This window comes from Hipposideros armiger, unplaced genomic scaffold (assembly GCF_001890085.2).
Source record: "Hipposideros armiger isolate ML-2016 unplaced genomic scaffold, ASM189008v1 scaffold_293, whole genome shotgun sequence".
Classification (NCBI taxonomy): domain Eukaryota; kingdom Metazoa; phylum Chordata; class Mammalia; order Chiroptera; family Hipposideridae; genus Hipposideros; species Hipposideros armiger.
Genome location: NW_017731643.1, coordinates 382,508 through 405,484, shown reverse-complemented (window position 1 = coordinate 405,484; position 22,977 = coordinate 382,508). Strand labels below are relative to the sequence as shown.

The window sequence follows — 22,977 nt, the reverse complement described above, 5'->3', positions numbered from 1 at the left end:
GTTTTTAGACTCTTTAGAAGAATTACCTGACTTATTTCCTTGTTGTGTCTCTAGCAGTTCCAGATTTCAGAGATTGTCGTCATCTTCCTCCCAAGGACCACAAGACTTTGAAAGCGAGCTGGTTGGTATCTCAGGGCCAGCTGTGGTTGTGGCCAGGGGGGCGGGGACCGGCAGTGATGAATGAGTCAGCGGGTAGAGCGGGCAGGGGTGCTGCTGTTTAGCTGCTAACCTGGTACCCTGGACCTTGAGTGGCTGGTGCTGGTGAGACCTCTTCTCTGCAGTCACCTGGACTTGGTAAATACCTCCAAGGAGATAGCAGCTGGATGACCCAGGACTGTGATTCACTGTCAGGCAGAGGGCTATGGAATCCCCTGTGGTCCCATCCCAGCTCTCTGTTATTGCACGGCTTTGTGTGACAGTTAATTATTCACTTGGCTGCTAGCTTGTGAGCCAAACGTGGGCAGGAACCATGACTTACCTGGCGTTGTTCCCCTCACCTGACACCCCAGTAGGTGCTTAGTAACCGTCAAGTGAGCGATGAACAATATATGTCTTCCCCAGTAGGGAGATGCAATGGACAGTGAAACTACCTACAGACACCCTCCTCTCCTCTCTAAATCCCACGTCAGGACTCCTTTGTCCTACATCTCATTCAGTCATTTTGAAACCAATCCACATCAGTTTCTCCAAAGCTGCCCTGAGTTTTCATTAGCTGTTGATTCAAGTTTCGTGATTTGACCCTGGAGCCAGTGTAATTTCATAAATTGTCATCTTTGAGAGGTTTTTGCAAGAATTCCAGGGATGGAGTACACATTGCGAAGGACTGGGAACACAACATGCAGACTCTGTCATGTTTGGGACAAGGAGTAACTTGCTGAATTGGGGACAAAAGTGCTGTTTTTATACAAAGGAAAGTTAGAGGGTCATTTAATGTCAAAGCCGGTGGTGACATCTTCTCCCAAAGGCAAGATGCCCGAGGCTAATGCCTGATCTCTCCACTTCCAGGGGTGCTGCCCTTGGCTGACCGCAATCTTCCGTCTGAAGTGAGTACAGCGGGGCAGCTGCGTGCGTGCGTGCGTGCGTGCGTGCGTGCGTGCGTGTGTGTGTGTGTGTCTTTGTTTGGGTGTTTTCCTCTTTACGGGAGGAAAGAGCCAGGATGCCTGATCCTGAGATGGGGGCCTCTTAGGTACTTTTCAGCTCTGGTCCAAAGCAGCATGTGGGGGCTGGGAACACAGTAGCCCAGGCAGCCCCTGTACAAGCTATTTAAAGGTCTTTTTTTTTTCTTTAGGCGGGAATTATATCTACTTAATATTTGACATGGATATATTTGCATAGAAGCTCTTCTAGGCAGTTTTGGATGTCTTTGAATTAGTGAACAGTGGAGAACTAGTCATTGCTTGATACATTCAGCTCACTTAAAAGTGTTTTTTTGGTTTTTTACACATGGGGTCTGGGGAGAGAAATCCTGAAAGAGGTGCTTGGTGATTATGAGCCAACTGGTCACTTCCAATGTGGTAGACACCTGCTGCCATATTTCCTCAAATCCAAGAAGCCATTGTTGTAAGATGCACATTATTTGACCTGGTACTAAGCATAAGAAAAGGCTGCCTATTAAGCCGTGACCAGCTATGATCGTAGGGTGGACCCCATTTCAGAGGTGTGAAAATATGCAAAGGACACCCTAGAGCTGATGAAAGATGGTAGTTATAGGACTTTGGGTAAGTCCCTCTCTCTCAGCCTCAGTTTCCCTAACTATAAAAGGGTGCTGAGGATGATGCCTGCTCTGCCTAATTCAGATGAATGAACACAGGCGAGTGTGTTATAAACGGTAGAGGTTGGGGGCAGTCGTTCCCAGGGAAACTGGCAGGAGGCGGAGCTTCTGTAGAAGAAGCCAATCAACTCTGGTCTGGAACAGGAGGAGGCAGGGGGACGGACGTCAGGGAGGAAGGGAGGGGACAGAAGTTGGAGAGGCGGATATGCTGACCTCACCTTCCCTGCCCCCCTAGTGAAAATCATGTTACTAGGACACATTCATTTCTGATACTGGAAATAATAAATGACTTACCTTTACATACAGAAAAGGATCAGTCGGAAGAAATTTTAGGCCACGTATCAACGTACCTCTGAAAGATGTCCATAGTATGTTTTCCGTTGGTCAGCCACTCTCCATAGACATTACTGTCTGGGGCTCAGGCCACTCCCAGCCACCCTGGGCTGTGGACCCTACTCTCAGCCAGGACCTAGTGGGGCAACGCCAGAAACTCTGACTCACCATTTTCATGGTAACTAGAAAGGCTTTTACAGATTTTCCCTGCAGTGGCCCCCCTCTCCATGCCCGCCATTTTCATTGTTCTGTGTCCCCAACAGTCCTCTCCATGTGGACACTCATTTCTCATTGAGTGGGGCTGTTATGTGGGTACAGCTGTGTGTTCTGCTTTGTCATTTTAATGCTAATATCAGACATGTTTTTGCATTTCAACTCCCAGTAGTTTTTTCCTCTTTTTTTTTTCTAGCCACAGAAAGGACTACCCTTTGACTTTTTTTAAAGTTGCAATTAAATTTTAACATCTGCTCACAGCCAATGTTGCAACTGACCTTTAAAGAGGCCTCCCCGTTTCCTTCCGAATTGCCTTTCCCAGCAGGATAGGAAGGTCAGAAGAGAGACTCAAGAAAAACTGGACTGAAAATCGCTCATTTGTCGGTTTTGTTTGTTTAGTAAGCACGTGTGTGGCAAAGCATGTGCATTTTGGTAGCTTATTTCTAAGTGAAAACAGTGTAGTTCATTGCAAAGCTTTGTCCTCCAGGTAAATAGTAAAAAGGAGTAACATCAACAAGCATACTCTGAGCATGTACCTGGTGCCAGGCACAGCATCAGGTGCCGGGTCCTCATGGCCACTTGTGTCCCTGCTAAGTCACTAGGTAGCTAGCAGGTAGTGCCTTCCCTGCTTTAGGTGAGTCCCAGCCTCAGGAGAGTCTGGAACTGGCTCCCCGAGGTGGCTGGGCAGGATGCCACTGTGCTCTGTCTGTCTGACCGCTAAGCCTGCGCTCCACACCTTTCAGAGCTGCTTTTTTATGCTGCAGCACTTGCCTCCCTGAGCTATTCTCAGGGCAGGGCTTTCCCAGTCTTCTGGAAGCAGGACCCTCAGGGTACCTATTTTCCTTCAGGAGACTGGGAAAGAGGGAGCCCCCCCTCCCCGCCCTTCTCCCGCTGTAGCATGGAAGTCTGGTTGTCAGAACCCAGAATTTTCTGGGTCCCTAAATGATCTAGAGCCTCCAAATACAGCACTGAGGGTGGGAAAGAGGGGAACAGGTCACTTCCTATCTCTGGGGCCATGACAGGGACACAGAGGGGACCCAGGGTTGGGAGGATGCACTGCGCCTTGGCATGCTTGGCACCACTCTCTCCCAGCTTGGCTGAGGGGAAGAGGGGAGAAAGGCTGGGGGCTGCGAGCCTTGACACCCCCAGCTTTGTTCAGAAGGAGGTTCCCAGCATCCCTTTGGTCAGTGGCTTTGTTGATAGAAGCAGGAAAGGGCTGTGGCATCATTCACTGTATTTACACCTCTCACCCCCACACAGATGTGGGCACCAATGTTGGTAGAGACACAGATGGCATGGTGGTAGGTCCCTCTGCCCGGGAGGATGGGACAGGCTAAGAGGACAGGTTCTGAAGTTCTCGTCACAGCTCTGCTGTTACAAGCTATGTGGTTATAAAAGTTATGCAACTTTTCTGTACCTCTGTTTATTCATATGGAGTAAAACAGTGGAGATAAAATTAGAACCTCCCACAGGATGGTCAGGAGGGTTAAAGAAGGTAATTGGTGCAAGGCCCCAAGGGCCTGGCCTGTGACTACTACTCATTAAGATTCCACGTGTGTGTCTTGGCCAGCGATGACCAGATCCTGGAGTGGTGCGGGGAGGACGCCATCCACTACCTGTCCTTCCAGAGACATATCATCTTCCTGCTGGTGGTGGTCAGCTTCCTGTCCCTGTGCATCATCCTGCCCGTCAACCTCTCAGGCGACTTGCTGGGTAACTGTCCTTGTCGTCCTCGTCTGTGTCGGGCCCAGGCAGAGCACAGGCCTAGGGGAAGGGGCTCATTGTGCTGGGGGTGGACCAGGACCCCAGGACTCATGCTCGCACTCAGATGTGAGAAGGTCTCAGGGTGACTTTCTGGACTATTCCATCTGATTGAAAAATCCAGAGAAGAATCCACCTCAAACCTGGGGCTCCTAATATCAATTTCTGGTTCTATTTGAAAAATTTCCTCCTATCTGAGTAGGAGGAAAAACCCAAGATTTATAGAATCAGGGGCTTCTGAGAGTGGTTTTTTTTTTTTTTAAAGATTTTATTGGGGAAGGGAAACAGTGTTGGGGAATTGGGGAAGGGGAACATTGTGTTTTTCCAGGACCCATCAGCTCCAAGTCAAGTTGTTGACCTTTGGTCTTAGTTGTGGAGGGTCCAGCTCAGCTCTAAGTCCAGTCACAGCTTTCAATCTAGTTGCAGGGAGGGGGTGGTATGCGGTCCACCATCCCATGCGGGAGTCTAACTGGCAACCTTGTTGTTAAGAGCACATGCTCTCACCAGCTGAGCCATCCGGCCGTCCTGCCACCTGCTGGCAGCTCAGTGGCAGCTCAGCTCGGGTGCAGCTTACTGGCCCATATGGGAACCAAACCAGCGACCCTGTTGTTCAGAGCTTGTGCTCTTAACCAACTGCACCACCCAGCCGGCCCCTGAGCGAGTTTTATACTTTTCTGCCCCTACCTAAATCAGGAGGCCACAATTGGTAGAAGACGTTTGTGATGCTCAAAGTCAAAACCGGAACAAGGAATTACATTTCCAAGCAACCGCAGGAATCCAGCTTCTAAAATGCCACCATGAATCCACTTCTTATGCCCAGTGATTCCTTGGTTTTGGGAACAGCTTAGGATCTTATTCTAGATTTCTCAAGGAATGCCACAAAATTCTCAAAGCAAATGAATTCAAATTTGACTTTACCCTCGTGGTGGGTTGAGAAGAAGTTGTCAGGGAGCGTCTTGGAGGTGCACAGAGGCCTTGGTTGGGGTAGCTCTGAAAAGACTGGATGGACGTCGTTGTCCTCTGACCAGTCTGGCCACCTGTGCCCCTTCTCAGAGTTCCACACACCAAGGCTGGTTATACCCACTCCACTTCCCTAGTGTGACCCTGGAACTAAGTAGCTATGTTTCTTTGCAGACAAAGACCCTTACAGTTTTGGGAGGACGACGATAGCAAACCTCCAGACTGAGTGAGTATGGGGTGGGAGGATACGAGGGTGCTGATGGGTGAGGCCAAGGAGAAGGCAGATTCTAGAACCCAGGGTGGGCCAGAGGTGGTCCAAAGCGGGTGGGCTAATGTTTGAAAGCCCCTTTGCAGTGAGTGTGTGGCTGGGCTCTGGGCACAGACACATCCTAGGCAGCTGCTATTTTGAGGGAGTTTTAGGACACCAGGGAGCGCCCATGGGTCTGGGGTTTGTTTGTCAGGACAGGGACCTCTCTAGGGGAACAGTGTCCACGTGGCCTCTATTGGGGGCATCTGCTGTGATGAAGCCGTTGGCCTTCAGATCAGTGCCATGAGGGTAGCCGAGCCCCAGCGGGGCCCGCCCCGCCCCCTGCCCGGGAGCCTAGCCCTGATGGCAGGTGGTGTCCTCCGTCCAGCAACAACCTCCTGTGGCTCCACACCATCTTCGCTGTCATTTACCTCTTCCTCACCGTGGGCTTCGTGCGGCACCACACCCAGTCCATCAGGTACAAAGAGGAAGACCTGGTGAGTGAGGCTGGGGTGGGGCACATGCTGGGGAGAGTTCTGGGGTGGGGGCCCGGAGGGGAGTGGCACCCTGTCTTCTTCCCAGGAGATCCGCAGCAGCGAACTTCACGAGGGGCCCCTGGGGGACCTGGCTCACATATTTGCACTCAAACTTGGCATGATGTTTTGTTTTTTTAATTTTCCGATAGATTGTTTTAGGATTTAGATATTTCCTTCCCCCCCATTCTGTCAAATAGCCCTTAGGTTTGTGGGGTTTGGGCTCGTCAGTTACTGATTCTGAGTAACTTCCAAGAGGTTCGGATTGAAAATGGCCCCCTCTCCCTTGGCAATACACAGCTTGACGTTGGAGGGGAGTTTCTGTTGCTTGGTTCCAGCCCAGGGTCCTGGAACTGCCTTGGTCTGATCTGCCTTGTGACTCTATTTGAGATACTTCCCTTTCTTGGTTCTTTCTTAGTCTCCTATCATGCCAAGCAGGCTCATAGAATTGCTTATAAAATGTAATCTTTGTATAGCCTGGAAGCAGATGCCATGTAGATAACATGCTTCTGGGCTCTGCCCGGCCACAAAGGACAGCGTCTGAGTCTGCTGAGTTCCCATTGCTTTTTTGGGGTGGGTGATGAGGGGGTGAAGGAGAGGCTGTAACTCAGTGGAAAACCTGGGTCCACCCGCAGACTGGCTTGTCCTGGTGACATTTCTCCCTGGTGTGTTTTTCCGGTAGGTGAGGCGGACCCTGTTCGTCACAGGACTCCCCAGCCATGCCACAAAGGAGACTGTGGAGAACCACTTCCAGTGAGTAGGGCCAGAGCGGAAGGGGAGTGATCCCCCCTCAACCACCACCACCACACAGTCCCACGGGCCAGGGGCCTTGGGTTACAGCCTTATGTCTTCCACTTGGGCAACGGTCACATAAGCATCGAATGGCTGCCTTGTGCTGGCTCTGCTGGTGCTGTGGAAGGGCTCAGGCTGGGGTGGCCTGTCCTCTGCCCCATGTGACCAGAGTACAGGCCAGTGTGTCGGTGCAAATAAACATCTTGAGAGCACATAGGGAAAGAAAATGATTCTCCCTGGGCTTCTTAGTGTCACCTTTGCAGAGTAAGAGGTACATGCGGTAGAGCCAGCCCCACAAGGGGAAGGACCTGGGCCTCTCTGTGTGTTCGTCCGTTCATCCATCAGCAGGTGTCTCTCGAATGAGCACTCTGTCCTCACAGAGTCTAAGCTCTCCTGGTGGAACCCCCTTCCCAGCAGCCCCCGTTGAACACCTGCACCAAGGATTCCTGCAGGTGGAGGCTGGAGGAAGCACTGTCCTGCGAGAAGGAAGTTGTGTGTGCAGTGCCATGAGCACCGTGGGTGGGTGGGGGACAAGCAGGCTGGGAAGGTCCCAGAACCCTGAGCTAGAGGCCTTGAACCCAGGCTACGGAGCCTGTATTCATCTCTTATCAGTTCAACAGTCACTAATTTGTAGCATAAACTAGGGTTGGCTACAGTTTAACTTTGCCTTATTTATGAGAACATTTGCTAAGCAAATTATTAGTATAAACGGAATTTTAAATGTTTAAAATGTATTGACTAACCTCTTCAGAAACTCCCAAGTATTTTTGAAATATTCTTTTATATATAAACACTGGATACTGGAACCTTGTTTTTCTGTTCCATGAAACAGCTCCTCAGGGCTGCCTGCTGGGTGACATTTGGAATCAGTGTAACCATAAAAAGGGAAAAAAGTCCGCTTGTTCCCATACAAACAGTGAATCATACTTTCCCCTAGTTTAGGAGGGAACATGGAGTGAACCCTGTTACCATCTGTTGGGACTGAGTGTGAATTTGCCTTGTGTCAGGGACGCTTACACTGGGGTTCTCTCCCTCAGAGCTTTTACCGGTACTTGAAATTTGTCCTAGTGATTAATTGAAACCCAGAAAGTGCCTGGCATGTAGTTGTGGGGATTTATACTGTCCAGCAGTCCCCAGGAGCTGTATGTATGATTTTGTCTGACGGTGGCTCTGGGCATGGGTTCTGCATCTGGGCCGCCTGGGTTGCCATCCTGGCTCAGACACTCACTGGCTGTGTGACCTTGGGCACAAGTCATTTAACCTCTCTTACCCCACTTTTCCTCATCTGTAATATGGAGACAAACCCTCACAGGTTATGGTGAGGATGAAATAAGTTAACACTGTAAGAGTGCCTAGCCAATTGTGTATGTACAGCATACTTACAAGTATTTTACTGTGATTGTTAATGTGTGTGTAGACATTTTCTGGGCGTTCATTAGACCTACAAGGTCTGAGATCTTCGAAAGGGCCACAAACGAAATAGGATTTCAGTGATGGTTTACGGTAGATATGACCTGGAGCAAACAAGAAATCTCTTCCTTTGGGTGGATAGACGGGATAACGCGTAGTTAATTTTTCCCCATGAGACGTGACAGCTGATTTAAAGCCAAGTAGGTATAAACTTGTCAGTTTCAGGAAGTTACTTTCAAGCTATTAAAAAAGGCCTGTTTGTATTAAATTTCAAAACTCCCCCTTTTGCTTAAAGAGAAAGAGAAAAGAGGTCTCCGCTGGCATAGGAATGAGCAGTGTGATTGCTCTGCCATCCTTGGAGATGTGGGGATCTCGCCTGCCTGGGGGCTCTCTTTTATAAAGGCCATCTTTTTTTTTCTTTCAAGATTTTATTGGGGAATTGGGGAAGGGGAACAGTGTTGGGGAATTGGGGAAGGTAACAGCCAAGTTGTTGTCCTTCAATCTTAGTGGTGGAGGGCGCAGCTAGCTCAGCTCCAAGTCCAGTCAGCATCCGGCCGCCCGTCGGCAGCCTGCAGCCGCTCAGCTCAAGGTGCCGTGTTCAATCTTAGTTGCGGGTGGGCGTAGCCCACCATCCCATGCGGGAGTCGAACCTGCAATGTTGTTGTTAGGAGCACATGCTCTCACCAGCTGGGCCATCCTGCCACCTGTTGGCAGCTCAGCTTGGGTGCAGCTCACTAGCCCATATGGGAATCGAACCAGTTGACCCCGTTGCTCAGAGCTCGCACTGTTAACCAACTGAGCCACTTGGCTGGCCCTCTAATGGCCATCTTTTGCCTCCGGCCCACCCTGGGTACAGGGACGCATATCCGACGTGTGAGATAGTGGAGGTCCAGCTGTGCTATGACGTGGCCAAGCTGATGTACCTGTGCAAGGAGAGGTAAGGGCAGGTGGCAGGCAGGTGTGCATGGGTTAAGCTGGCTTTCCAGCTTCTTCCCCTTCCCCTCCTAAGATGCCCACCATCCTTCCTTGATGGCCTCAGATGCCCCAGCTGGGCAGGGAGGAGGGGGGCTGTGCCCTTTTCTTATTCAGAAAGCTGAACTCCCAGTTCTGGTGGTGACTCATGGTTGAATGGCGGGTGTGGGGGTCCGTCCATGCCACAGGACTGTGAGTCTGAAGTTTGTCCCCTCCCTTGCACCCAACTGCAGAAAAAAGACTGAGAAGAGCCTGACCTATTACACAAACCTGCAGGCGAAGACGGGCCAGAGGACCCTCATCAATCCCAAGCCCTGCGGCCAGTTCTGCTGCTGCGAAGTGCAGGGCTGTGAGTGGGTGAGGGCCCGTCCCCTGGCCAGGAATGCAAGCGCCGTGGGGTCCACCTGCCACCTGCACAGGGCCACGTCATCACAAGGGGCTCTGTCTTCTGGTAGGAGGATGCCATCTCTTATTATACGCACATGAAGGACAAGCTGACGGAGAGAATCACAGAAGAGGAATGCAGGGTCCAGTACAAGCCTCTGGGGATGGCCTTCGTCACCTTCCAGGACAAGTCCATGGCCACCTAGTGAGTGTCCCAGGCCCTTCCTTGGCTGACTCCCTTGTTCCTGTCCAGATAGCTTGCTGTCCCTGTTGGATAGAGCTAGTACTGCTCATTCACCACCACTGGGAATTGTCGGTGGCATGTCCATCTACTTCCCCGGCTGTGGCTGAGGAGGCAGCCATCATGCTCACTCCTTCCGTGAGCCCAGTCCGTGTTTGTGTGACAGCTGGGCACGGGTGATTCTAGATGAGCCCCTCTCAGGTGGCTGTGGCCTTACTCTGCTCACGGCTCCCCCGCAGCTGCCCCAGGGGTCCCATAGGTTCTATGTCCCAGCATTCTAGGCGGGATGGATGCCAACCCCCTTCAGATGTCCACTCTGCAACCACAGATCCTTCTTCTGTGTAACCGCTGCCCATCTTCCTACAAATGCCAGCTGAAGGGGCAGACCCCTGAGCACTCCAGGATGCCCACTGCTGTGGGGAGCTTGGTCCTAGGGAGGGGGTTTGCATGGTGCACCTTGGCCCGGGGTCTAGCTCGTAAAGCATGCTCGCGCCTGGGATCTCAGTGTCATCTCGCCTTGGGAGCAGCTGGGGGTGGGGTCGGGAGAAGGATGCGTAAAGGAGGTGGCCGAGAAAAAGCCCCTTTTCTGCCTCCCTGCCTTGGGCAATGTGGACCCTGAGAAGGGTCTCCTGGATGTGCCCTGTAGACCTAGAAGTGAGGCTGGGGCCAAGAGGAGGCCAGCAGAGAGAGGAAGGGTGCTCTTGGACAGGAGCAGGGGAGCTGGTGGGTGCTTTATGGGAGACAAAAGGGGGAATGAGTAGGGCCCATGGAGATGGCGAGGGTTGAGGTGGGAGTCCTAGGAATGGAAATTGTGGAGTCAGAATGGGAACAGGCCACGTGTGACGTGGTCTGAGGGTACTGTGGGGCCTGGGGAGTAGGTGAGAGAGTGGAAGGGTGAGGTTACTGGCAGCGGGATCCCAGGGAGGAGTGGTGTGCAGGGCAGTGCAAACAGCATGGGAGCTGGAGCCAGACAGATGGGGTGCAGAACCTAACTCGGACAGCCTCAGTTTCCTTATCTGTAAAATAGGAATAATACTCCTTGTCTTGCAGCGTTGCTCTGAGGAGTAAGCAAAACCCTCCACATAGTGGGCCAAGCATGGCACCTCTTTCATAGCATGCATTATAGTAAATTAATAATAAAGCAAGGGTCCTGTACCACGAGGACTCCCAGTCTTACTGGGCCCGGTGTGCTGTGTATGGACGGGGCACCCTAGTGGTCTGGGCCCTGGCCATTTGTGTATTTCCTGGCAGCATCCTGAAAGACTTCAACGCCTGCAAGTGTCAGGGTCTTCGGTGCAAAGGTGAGCCCCAGCCGTCCTCCCACAGCAGAGAGCTCTGCATCTCCAAGTGGACAGTCACCTTTGCTGCTTTCCCAGAAGACATATGCTGGTGAGACCCCAGGCCGGGAAGGGCCACATTTCAATGCTCGATAGCCACGCACAGCTCACGGCTGCTATATCTGTCAGTGCAGCCTTAGGTCAAATGTCAGCTGCCTCTCTTGCCTGGGAGACACGCTGGTGAGCTAAGCTGTATCCACGGGGGTCCATCTGTGAGCCTTAAGCATGCTGTCCAGGGCAAGGGCAGCCCCAGCAGTGACCCTAGCATGGCTGGCTGTCTAGCGCAGCCTCAGCTCCTTGTCCAGAATGGGCTTTGGTTCTCATCTCCACTGGACTCTAGTTCTGCCTCTGATGGTTCTGCCCTCTGGTTCATATTTCTAAACTTGGGATTGGTTTGTCGGTCTGTTCTTGATGGGGGTGAGAAGTCAGGGTAGGTTCCAGCTGGGCCTTTGTGCCTTTGTCCCTTGCCTCCGTCCTCCTTGGACCCCAGCCCACGGCCACGTTGGAAAGAATGTGTCATTAGTCACAATGCATCGCAGACATATCTGAGAAATGCCATGTCGGAGCCTTGTTGGGTCTGCTTGGGTGCTCCTGGCATCTTCTGGGGGTAGATTCTAGCCCCCAGACTGGGGGGCCCATGGTAGCAGTAAATAGCTTGTTTTCCCTCTAAGCTCACAGGGACCCAAAATTTGACCTTCCTTTAGATGAGGGTCAGTGCAGAGAACTTGCCTGTACTCCTGAGGTTGAAATGAGCCCTCAGCCAGAGCCGTCAGGCTAGCCTCTTGGCTTGCCTCAATGGGACCTTCTGACCCACTTGAGCCATGGGCACTGTTGAGATGGGTGGCAGCCAGATCCTGGGAGATAAGCCTCCAGAGCCTGTATCCTCTCTCCTCTGCAGGAAGAACCTCTCTATCCAGGGCCTCCGCTGGTGGTTCCAGTGGCTGGGCATCAACTTCACGCTCTCTCTGGTGCTGTTTTTCCTGACCACACCCTCCATCATCCTGTCTACCATGGACAAGTTCAATGTCACCAAGCCCATTCATGCCCTGAATGTGAGTGGGGGAGGAATGGGGGCCAAAGGATGTGGGGGACCCTGAACCAGGAGGCCTTATTGCTTAGCTCATGTCTATGCTTTTAAAAATAAATAATTAAATAATTAAAATAAAAAAAAAATGTGTATAGGTATGATTGACATATAATCATGTCTGTGCTTTTTAAGCCCTGAGTAGGCATGGCCACATTTATTACAATGTCTTATAGTAATTTAGATATTTCATATGTATGTATCCATTCCATATATATACATATGGAATCAATCTAAAGATTCAGCAGCAGGTGTCATTTGGGTTGAATGAAGTATATTTGGTCTCACAGCATGTGAAGCATCCATTAAAAATTGTATAGACGACTTTTAGCAGACATCGGGAGTTTAGGATGAAAACAGAGTGTAAAATTACCCTTAGCCATGGTTATAGCGATGTGCCCGTGATGTGGGTGTACGATGCATGCTACTGGGAGTGGAAAGAGGAGAATGAAAAGAGCTTTGTGGATTGGAGTGGCAGAACCATGAATTAAATGAATGAATTGTTTCTTTTACATGTCAGTTTCTGATAGTCTCGTAGAAAGTCATTGATTCTAGATAGGTAATGATTGAGTTTTTAAAATCTCAGATGAATTGATAACAGCCAAACACTTCCTAAATTGGCATCTACATAAACAGATATTGGTTTCCCATAATTAGCTTTGCTGGAATATCACCCTAAATCTTTCTCTTTTCTCCAGTTCCACTTGCCATTTTGGTTAATCCCACTCTGGGAATGCACTCTGGGCTGGAGGCCTGAGGTTCTGGTCCTTGCTCTGTCTTTCCCTAGCTGATGAATTCTGAGCCTGGGTTTTCCATCTAAAAACTGGAGTCAAAACACCTGCCATATTACACTCATGGGGCTGCTGTGATGGTGATCGAATGAGCGAATGTGTGGTTGAAGCTCTCTTATCTGACCCAATATATATAATAAAAAATGCATAGCGTACATGAAGCAGTTTTGTCTAGATTTAAAACATGTAAATGTTAATTTCTTTGTCCATCTTTTGATGTATAGTCAAGGGCAGTTCTTTCGAGGATGGATTTGCTGATTAGAGTTCCCCTTTGTCTATTTTACACAAACCACACCATTATTCCCTTGTTTGTGATTCCAGTTTTGGTCTCTAACAGAAAAGCAAGAATTTAAAGATAATTGCAAAGCCATTCTAAGTATAGAACCTTCCTAGATTTCACTTTCCTTGGTCTTTTACAGTTAATTTATTCTCATCTAATTCAACGGCATTTTTTAGAAATTGACCTTTATCAAGTCTTTCCGAAGTAGCTGACTTAGTTTTCAAAGAATATTTCTATATTTTTATGTTTCATTTAATCAGGGAAAGTAATAAATTCATCAAATCATGTAATTACAGTGACAAGTACAATGGGCACAGACAGGACACAGAGCAGTCCTGATAAGCACCCACTAGACCGATGGGCAAAGGGCTCTGGCCTTCTTCCCTTGGCGTTATCATTGGTTTTCTATAGGGAACAGAGAAGCCTATCTGTCTGGTCAGTAAGACAAGGGGAATTCAGTTGTATGTGAAATGACCGTCTCCACTCAAAAGAACTATACTATACAAAAATTAGGTGCGATTGTTGTCCATTTAGCCAACATTATGGAATCCCTACCCCGTACCAGGTACAGTGTTGTTTCTGGGGGTCAAGTATGAGCAAAACCCCACCCCAGCAGTTCGTGGAGCCACCATGCCAACAGGTCATGGCCTCAAAGCCCCCAACTCTCTCTCTGCTGTGGACCTTGTTTTCCAGGACCCAATCATCAGCCAGTTCTTCCCAACCCTCCTCCTGTGGTCCTTCTCGGCCCTGCTCCCGTCCATCGTCTACTACTCGACACTGCTGGAGTCTCACTGGACCAAGTGGGTGCCCGGGAGCTCTGGCCCCGACCCCCAGGGCAATGGGCACACAGCAAGGGGCTTACTGGGGACAACTGGAACTCTGGGTACTCACCTCTGACTTCCTGCAGGTCGGGGGAAAACCGGATCATGATGACCAAAGTCTACATATTCCTGATCTTCATGGTGCTGATTCTGCCCTCCCTCGGCCTCACCAGGTACCCATCGCCACCTCCTGCCCTAAGCTTAGAATCAGGGTCACATCCGGAGAGCACTCTCCCCAGGAGAATGGAAACGGTATTGCAGTGGATGCAAATTCCTGACAACATTTAAGCCTGTCACACCCACTTGCAGTACCATTGTGCTGGACACAATCTGGAGATGTGATCTTTCCTCCTTCAAAATACATATTTTTTTAAAAACCTTGAAAACAAAATTTATCACGACCTGCCACGTTGGGGGAGGCTCTAATCCTGGCTTTGTTTATCTCAAGGAAGGAAGTTTCTGTTATTAATAAATTAGGGCCTGGCAAGCTACCCTGTAATAAGTGACCTTTTTCAGGTTAAATGGAGATCTTGAGATTCAGCCTGTTTTTAGAGCAGAGAAAAATGAAAACGTGTAGCGATCACATGGAGTGTTGGAAATACATTCTCATGGGATTCATTTGTCTTTCAGTCTGGATTTTTTCTTCCGGTGGCTCTTTGACAAAACTTCCTCAGATGCCTCTATCAGGTTGGAGTAAGTATCAGCCACGTTGAGTTTTGGAGCCACTGTCCCTGGTAAATGTCCCGCAGGCTGGGGTTGCACTGGTGGGAAAGGGTAGTGTGGGCTTCAGAACAGACCTCTTCCTCCAGGAGACTGCCGGGCCTGGGGTTTCCCCATCACCCCTACCCGGTCCCTGGCTGGGCTGGGGCCAGGCAGGGCCTTTGGCTACACTGTGGGAGCTGGCCCACTTTGTGTGCAGAAATGGGGTTAATCTTGTAGGCCAAGACTCAATTAGAGGTAGTCTCATTCATTCTTTGAAACTTACTTACCGAGAGCGGAGCCGTTGGGGAGAAGGAACTGCTGTGTCTCAGTGGTGCCAGGGAGCAGGAATGGAGAATAATAATTAACATTGCAAACAGAGTGACTGTCTGGACTGGGACTAGTTTTTTTTTTTTCAACCAAGAGAATGTAGTTATTCTCTTGAGTATTGCTGATGTGTGTCCTTGTTAGTATTTTCAGCTTATACAGTGCCACTTAACAGACACACTTATTATTTAAGAAGGCACTATGCTAAATGTTTTATTCTTTCTCTCATTTCACCTTCACAACAATTTATGAGAGATACTATCATCTCCTTTTTACACATGAGGAGACTGAGGCCCAAAGATGCTGAATAACTTGTCCAAGGCTACCCAGCTAGTTAAGAGACAGAGCTAGGATGCAATCTCAACCCCTATTGCACTATAGCTTAGGTCTTATTAGAGACCCTTAGGCTCAAGATGGACTTTTTCTAAAGGGATGTTTATAGGGAAGGCTGCTGTGTTTGTCTGGAAGGATGGGGTGAATTATTTTAAATGGGTTCTTTCTGGTGTGCTGATGACTCGGAGACTGGGAGTCACAGACAGACTTGCCTACACTCAACTAGCTTGTGTCTGGGTTGACGATGACTTCCATATTGCCAGCTCTTGGTCCTCATCTTGATCTGTCAGCACCATCTGACTCATCCATCATGCCTTCCTCCTTGAAATGCTGTCATCACAGGCTCTGGGACTCCTCTATTCTTGTTCTTCCATCCATGGCATCTCCTTCTCAGCCTCCTTCGTGGGTTCTTTTGCATCTCCCCAAGCCCTAAGTATCGGCTGCCCGAGGGCTCAGCCCGCAGTCCTCTATCCGCACTCCCTGTCTAGGTGATCTCAGCTGGATGCCCTGCTTTAATGTCACCTGACTACTCCTGAATTGGAATATGTCCACATTCACAGCCCCAGCCTGACCTCTGAATGCCGTAGCCCACTGCCTGCCACGGCCCCCCTCTGGGTTCTGCTGGGCATCTCAGACTTTACCTGCCCCAAACCAAACTCCTGACTTTTATCCTCAAATCGGCTGCCCCCGCCAGTTTTCCCTACCCATGACTGTTTTTCTGGTTACTCTGGCAAAACAAATCTCAGAGCCCTTCCCGTCACCTCTCTTGCCCTCACATGCCACACCCAGTCCATCAGCAAACCCTGACAGCTCCGTCTCTAACATAGGTCCAGAGTCTGACCACCGCCTCCACCAGGGCCACCCTCAGCCACACACAGATGACAGCAGCAGCCATCTGTGTGGTCTCCCTCGGCACCCCCGGCCCCATAGTCAAAGCAGCTCTTCCGTCCAGAGCCAGCCCTCCGCACCTCTCGGCCTCACCCTACCCCTCACCTTGTCCCCTGACCTTATTGTGTTGACATGCCAGGCACACTCCCCCAAGAGCGGTTATCTGTTGTTTCTTCTGCCTAGAATGCTCTCTCCTCAGGTTTCTAGATGACACCCGCTCTTAACCTCCTCTGCACAAAATCACCTTATCCGAAAGGCCTCTCTGACCACCATGGATAGCCCAGTAAACGTTGCCCACTTTGCTTTCTATTCTGCGCACCCGGCATCCATGTATTTACATGTTTGTTTGAGTCTCCCAGCTGGGGCATAAACTCCACCAGAGCAGGGTCGCGCTTTGTTTCTCTGAGTGCCTAGAACAGGGCCTGGCATGTGTGTGTGCTGCACACGCACGCGCAGAACGGACGAGCACAAAGCCTTGGGCCTCTGCTCCCGCCCGGCCCAGGGTCCCCCTCTCCCTCTGGTAGGAAGGAGGCTGTCCAGGCTCTCAGCTCACACCCCTGCCCGGGTCCCCAGGTGCGTCTTTCTGCCGGACCAGGGTGCCTTCTTTGTGAACTACGTGATCGCTTCGGCCTTCATCGGCAACGGCATGGAGCTGCTGCGGCTGCCGGGCCTCATCCTGTACACCTTCCGCATGATCATGGCCAAGACTGCCGCTGACCGCAGGAATGTCAAGCAGGTGCGGGCTGGCGGGGCGGGGGCGGGGGCGGGGCCCGGGGCCCACCCTACCCCATCCCATCCTAGCGCACCCCATCCTAGCGCCAGGCACTGTGCACAGTGCTTCTCACCAGGGGCACAGGCCCGCCCCTGCGGGGGTGGGGGGCGGGCGGAGGTATGAGAACCCTGCGTGAATGTGGCATGTCTTCAAAATTCTCCACTCTAGCCCACGGGTGGATTTTTGCATTTTAACCAGGCTGACCACACAAACACACACATACAACTAACCTCAACTCATTCTTTATTCTTGGGCATCCATGTGGGTGGACTCTTAAGATTTCCACCGATGTCAAAGGCATTTGGGGCTTGTGACATTTGTTTCAAGATTTCCTAAATTGGGGTGGTGTGGGTTCTCTTTTCTTCTCCATTGCCATGTGGGTACTGGTGAAAAGAAAGCAGAGACTCACTGTGTTTTTTCATTTCATCATCAGAACCCCCTATGAGACGGGCACTGCTAGTACCCTGCTTAGCAGATGCACAGACTAAGCGGTAGGGAGGCTCAGCACGTGGCCCGGGACACGGGCTAGAAGGGGCAGAGCTGATGGTGGGTGTGATGCCGAAGTCTGTGGGGGTTCGCTCTACAGTCTGTCCTCAGATGCACCGTCTCTGCCCTCTAGGGGCTCATGGGCCCGTTGGGTAGACATGATTCAAAGAAAGGAAACACTAAGAAATCATGAATCATGGTACCTTCCAAGGTCTGGGTATGAGCTGAGTGGAGCTAGAGAAGCTTTGTGGAGGAACAGAAAGGACTTCAAGAGGTGGGGGTAGCTGTGAGACTCCCCATTTCCGAAGCCCTCTACCCAGCTTTTCCCCTCACCGCCTGGAGTGCACAGAGGGGGTGCGGGTGGGACAAGCCTGTAAGCGCCTCCCCACCTCCTGCTCCCAGAACCAGGCCTTCGAGTTCGAGTTCGGAGCCATGTACGCATGGATGCTGTGCGTGTTCACCGTCATCATGGCCTACAGCATCACCTGCCCCATCATCGTGCCATTCGGTGAGTGGCCCCGGAGCCAGTCCAGGGTAGGGGGGTGGCTGATTCTGCCCAGCACCCCAGGACAGCCATCACTGGGTCGTTTATGGAGCCCCACAAATAGAGGACCTCATTGAGCCACAAGAGCCACAAGCTGCCACAGAGCCACAGGTGACACCAAATTTAGTTTCACTTGTAATGAATTCCTTTGACTGGCCATCAGACTGTGGCCTCTCTCAATACTTCTCCTGGTCTGAGCTTCGCTGCCAGCCGAACACGCCATTCTTGGTTGTTTCTTCAGCAAAGACAGCCCGGAGTCATGACCGAGGCTCCCATGGGTGCTCTCCCTGGCCGGTCACCCCTGATCTCCCCATGGATGGTCCCACTAATTCTCACACAGTCCTACAAGCCAGGCCTTGTTCCTGTCCCCTCTCACAGATGAAGCTCTGAATATGTGTCAGTGAGCAGCAGAGCCAGGATTCGAACTTAGGGACTGTTCTATTTCAAAGACCAAGGTCTTGCAACTAAAATAAAACATCAGAAACTGGCTGACGAATGGAAGACTCTGGAAGGAAACAGAATACCCGAGAGACTGTGGGCAGTGGTAGCCGAGGTTTAGGGGTAGGAGGAAGTTTAGTTTTTTCTGTTTATGCTCGTGTACTATTTTTAAAATACAATATTATTCTTTCAAAACAAAATGAAACAAAAAACAAGTCTGACATAATAGAAAAGGCAGTCCCCACCTTACGTGCCGCCCCTGGGATAAGGTCCTTGGGTGGCCATAGACTGTGGTGTGGGTAGGAAGTCGGCTTGGGAGAGAGAAGCAAAGGAGCGTGGGGGCATTGAAGGATCTGGGGGGTGCTCAGCATGAAGAGGGGCCCAGGAAGCAGCTGAGGCCAGGTATCTGAGTGTAAAATCGCTTCTTTCTCCAAAATGATCCTAGAATTTCAGTGTTCCGTGGGCACAGACTCACAGACACATCTACTCCTTGGAGTCAGAAAGAGGCCAGAAAGAGGGAGGGAAGGGAGGAGGCGAGGGGGGAGAGAGACTAAACGCTGGCAGCTAGGAAACGCGTTTATGCATTTTCCCCATCTTCTGCAGACCTAGCCCCAGTTCTGTGCCAAAATAGCCATCCCAGGAGGAAGGGGGCAGAGGGGCCCTTGTGGCCCAGCCGGGTCTCCAGCTTACAGCTCCATCTCTGCAGGCCTCATCTACATCCTGCTCAAGCACATGGTGGACCGGCACAACCTCTACTTTGCCTACCTCCCAGCCAAGCTGGATAAAAGGATCCATTTCGCGGCTGTGAACCAGGCCTTGGCTGCGCCCATCTTGTGCCTCTTCTGGCTCTACTTCTTCTCCTTCCTGCGCCTGGGTGAGGGGCCCTTCTGACCTGGGGGTAGGGAGGCAGCCCTGGGCCTCACATGCCCATATCTATACCGGCCAGTCAAATCCCTTACTGCTTTAACAGCATCAACTCAGTGTCCAATCAGAATGTGGCATCCAGGCTGAGGGCTGGTTGGGTGTCCAATCAGAACGTGGCACCCAGGGTGCAGGGCCCTGGAGACTGGAGGGAACTGACCCAGCAAGGAAACTGGGAAATTGCCATTGACTTGGTGTCCTAGTACCTGAAATCTGAGGAGCGATAATGCCAACTGTTCAGTGAGTTGCTCTGTGTGTCCCCGGCTGTTAAGACACCATCCCAGCTGCTTGATGAGGTCTGGGGAGTGGTGCCTTCTCTTTATTTTCTGCCTGAGAAGTCACCCACAGTTCTTGTACCCCGTGTGGACCCTTCCCCTCCCTTCCTCCCTGAAGCTGGCATCCCTTTGTCCCCAGGTCTGACAGCCCCTGCCACCCTGTTCACCTTCCTGGTCGTGCTGCTCACCATCCTGGTCTGCCTGGCCTACACCTGCTTTGGATGCTTCAGGCACCTGAGCCCTCTGAACTACAAGGTAAAGGGCCCCAGCACCTGCAGCCCAGCCACGACCTGGGAGGAGAAGATATCAGTTTACTCTCCACCCTTTCACATATCAACAGCCTTCTGTAGATTTTATTTATTCATGGGAAAGGCGTGGACAGTTGGGTACAATGTGTGGCTTCCCTCTCCACCCCCTTCCCTTCTCCCTTCACTGCCCGCCCCCCCCAACTTCTCTTGGGCTGCTGCTGGGAGCTTGGTGCCAGCTGGTACTATTATTCTGGGTGTTACTTGTTTGGAGGGTATTAGTTCGGGAAGATCAGTTTTGTTTATCATTGCAAGTTTCTGCTGTTATCTGCAGACAGAAGAATCCATAAGTGACAAAGGAAGCGAGGCCCAGGCCTACGTGCCTCCGCCGTTCACAGTAAGTTACGGTTCTCCCCCAGCACCGAGCCCTGGCAAAGGCCCCAACCAGATGGGCCCTGCAAAAGTGCTTTGATCCCCTCTTTTAAAAATAGAAGTCCCTTGATCATATGCCAGGCAAATTGCTGAATTAATGTTACTTGAGAAAGAATTCCTGGTCCCTCTGGGTGTTTTAACGTACATATGTGAAGCCACATCCATGTGTCACTGAGAAGAGAATTAGCTTTGCCACGATGTATGCCCGTCCGCCTTGGTTTCATTTCCCTGCTCACTTTCCTTCTCTGCATATTTAATGCCTGGAGGGTTTGGGCCTTTCATGAAGAAATATTGCAGGCCCTATGGTTTGGTGAAGCTTATCGTGAGTGTTTCAGCAGCACCGCCTGTGTGAGGTCCTCTGTGGTGTCAAACCAACTCCCCTTTGATTTTTTTTTTTTTTTGAGAAATTTTATTGGGGAACAGTGTATTTTTCCAGGACCCATCAGCTCCATCAAGTAGTTGTTTCAATCTAGTTGTGGAGGGTGCAGCTCCTTGGCCCATGTGGGAATCAAACCGGCAACCTTGGTGTTATGAGCCTGTGCTCTAACCATCTGAGCTGGCCAGCTGCCCCCCCTTTGAATTTAACAATTAATGCTTCAGAGTAAGCACTCTGTTAGACAGACACCACGACTCCTTTCCTTCCTGGTTCTCCGTTTCCGGTCCTGCCCTTGGGACTGGGAAAGGAAAACGGAACCACGGGATCCCAGAGCGGTGACCACTGGCCTTCCCGACAGAACCAGGGCTGGGCAGCAGGCATCTCATCAGCAGTGTTCTTACCAGTGGCTGCTTCCCAGGTGTCAGGCACTCTTATCAGTGTGTCCTTGGACCAGCCAGCCCACAGAAGGTTCTCAGAAAGTTCTCAGAAGGTTCTGCAGGGCAGGTGGATGATGTAAATCCTTTATTGTCTGCCTGAGTCTGGGGAGGAGCATAACAGGGCTGTGCCCCGGGGTCAGCACGGGAGCCTGGGACTGGAAAGAGAAATAACCTACAACAATTCATTCAGTTTCCCAGAAGTCCCATTGATAGCATCCTAAGCCTGTCCTGTGTAGATAGACTTGTGTCTTATATACAGTGAGAAATTCTCCTAGGATCCAGTGCCAGGAAAAGCTTTGTTTCCTCTGAGAAATAGGCATGTGTGCATCCCTCTCTATGATCGTGAGAATTGTGTAATTGACTGCGTTTTTTTGTTGTGCTGTAGCTGCTAGGAAACTGCAGCTGGCATATTTTGGGTCCTGATGTCCTAAGTTGACGTGATTTCTTTATGTGTCCCTCATGAGTGTTGTATGTGTCCTCCTGCTGGAAGGAGGAGGGGCAGCAGGGGAGGAACGGGGTGCTGCATCCCATGCCTGCCCTACCCAAGCACTAATGCCCCCATTTGCTGGCAGCCCTACGTGCCCCGGATTCTGAACGGCTTGGCCTCGGAGAGAACAGCTCTGTCCCCGCAGCAGCAGCAGACCTACGGCGCCATCCACAACATCAGTGGGGCCGTCCCAGGGCAGTGCGTGGCCCAGAGCCCTGCGGACAGTGTGGCGGCTGCCTACCAGGAGGACTGAGGGTGGGCGAGCTGCCGGCTGGACCAGGCTCGGGAGCCCGGAGGTGAAGAGAGGCAGGTGGAGAAGCCCAACCAAACTCAGGACCTCTCTCCACCTGTTTTAGGCCCCACTGCTCAGGAAAGAGGGAACCAGGAAGGGGCTCTGGCCCTTGGCTGAGGGGGTTGGGGCGGGACCCTGCCATTGGGTGGGGTTTGCTGGCACACATAGCTTCTTACCCTTGCTCGTGTGCCTGCGGCTCCGCTCATTTCCAACCCCCCTTCTGCACAGCTCTGTAGCTGGATGATGTCCCGCATGGTTTTGCAAGATCCTGACATTGTGCCCCTCCAGGCCCATTGTCTGTGGTGACTCTTATCAGGTACTAGGGAGAATGTAACCAGTGGAAGACTTGCTCCTTTCTCAGCACCCGGACACCACCCAACCCTCTCTAGGTACACACCCCAACTGATAACCAAAGAGCCTGTGGCAGGCCCAGCCTGAGATGGGCTCCAGACGACTGTCCAGGTCATTCTGGCTCCCCGCTCTGTGTATGAAGCCATTCACCCCAGCCCTGTCCCTGGAGCGAGCTCTAGGGAGCAGGAAGGGAACGGCCAGTGCAGGATCTTGCCAGCTGCGCACCTCTCTGTACCCTGCTATGGTTCTGTGTTTTTGTATCATGTTGCCAGTGACACTATGGCTGGGCCAGGGTTACCCGGCAGCAGGCAGGGACAATGAGGACCTCTAATAAAGTGCCCATTCAGCCAGACTGGTGAGTGCGTGGTGTTCAGTCTCCTCCAGCCCTTGACTCCATCTGAGGGCTCCCTCCAAGGTGGGAGGTGTGCGGAGCAGTGCTCAGGGCCTCCTTGGAGTCAGGGGAGGAGTAGGGGGTGCCTGGCCTGGGCGCAGGGCTGTGCACTAGTCTTGAGCTGTGACCCTAGCAGGAAGGACGTGCAGTCCCTTGCCTTTTCTCTCCCGGTGGGATCGCGGGGCTGGGGCACAGCTTTGGGCACTTACCAGAGAAGCTGCCTTTCTACTGCCTCCAGGGGGCGACAGAAGCACACGTGGGCGTGGGGCAGAGTGGGCGAGACTGCCTTAATTCCCAGAGAGGTGGGCTGGGCTGCGCGGACCTGGGGCCCCTGTTTGGACCCTGCCTCCAGC

At 51.5% G+C, this 22,977-nt stretch overlaps 1 protein-coding gene across 2 annotated transcripts in view; it reads left to right on the top strand.

The window, feature by feature from the left end:
* TMEM63A (transmembrane protein 63A) overlaps positions 1-22,585 on the top strand; it is a 27,052-nt gene extending 4,467 nt beyond the window's left edge. Inside the window, exons 3-22 of one of the 2 annotated variants that reach the window (XM_019659035.1) lie at positions 58-121; positions 1,006-1,043; positions 3,888-4,030; positions 5,213-5,264; positions 5,674-5,782; positions 6,501-6,571; positions 8,877-8,957; positions 9,226-9,349; positions 9,448-9,581; positions 10,869-11,006; positions 11,853-12,006; positions 13,803-13,909; positions 14,017-14,103; positions 14,561-14,623; positions 16,751-16,913; positions 17,838-17,943; positions 19,124-19,291; positions 19,753-19,868; positions 20,193-20,255; positions 21,676-22,585. In XM_019659035.1, coding sequence (XP_019514580.1) covers positions 58-121; positions 1,006-1,043; positions 3,888-4,030; positions 5,213-5,264; positions 5,674-5,782; positions 6,501-6,571; positions 8,877-8,957; positions 9,226-9,349; positions 9,448-9,581; positions 10,869-11,006; positions 11,853-12,006; positions 13,803-13,909; positions 14,017-14,103; positions 14,561-14,623; positions 16,751-16,913; positions 17,838-17,943; positions 19,124-19,291; positions 19,753-19,868; positions 20,193-20,255; positions 21,676-21,843 — 2,149 coding nt within the window. In that variant the 3' untranslated portion in view covers positions 21,844-22,585. Of the gene's footprint in view, positions 1-54; positions 122-1,005; positions 1,044-3,887; positions 4,031-5,212; positions 5,265-5,673; positions 5,783-6,500; positions 6,572-8,876; positions 8,958-9,225; positions 9,350-9,447; positions 9,582-10,868; positions 11,007-11,852; positions 12,007-13,802; positions 13,910-14,016; positions 14,104-14,560; positions 14,624-16,750; positions 16,914-17,837; positions 17,944-19,123; positions 19,292-19,752; positions 19,869-20,192; positions 20,256-21,675 lie in introns of both variants that reach the window. The other variant, XM_019659034.1, reaches the window with a different exon arrangement.
* The last annotated feature ends 392 nt before the right edge of the window (positions 22,586-22,977 follow it).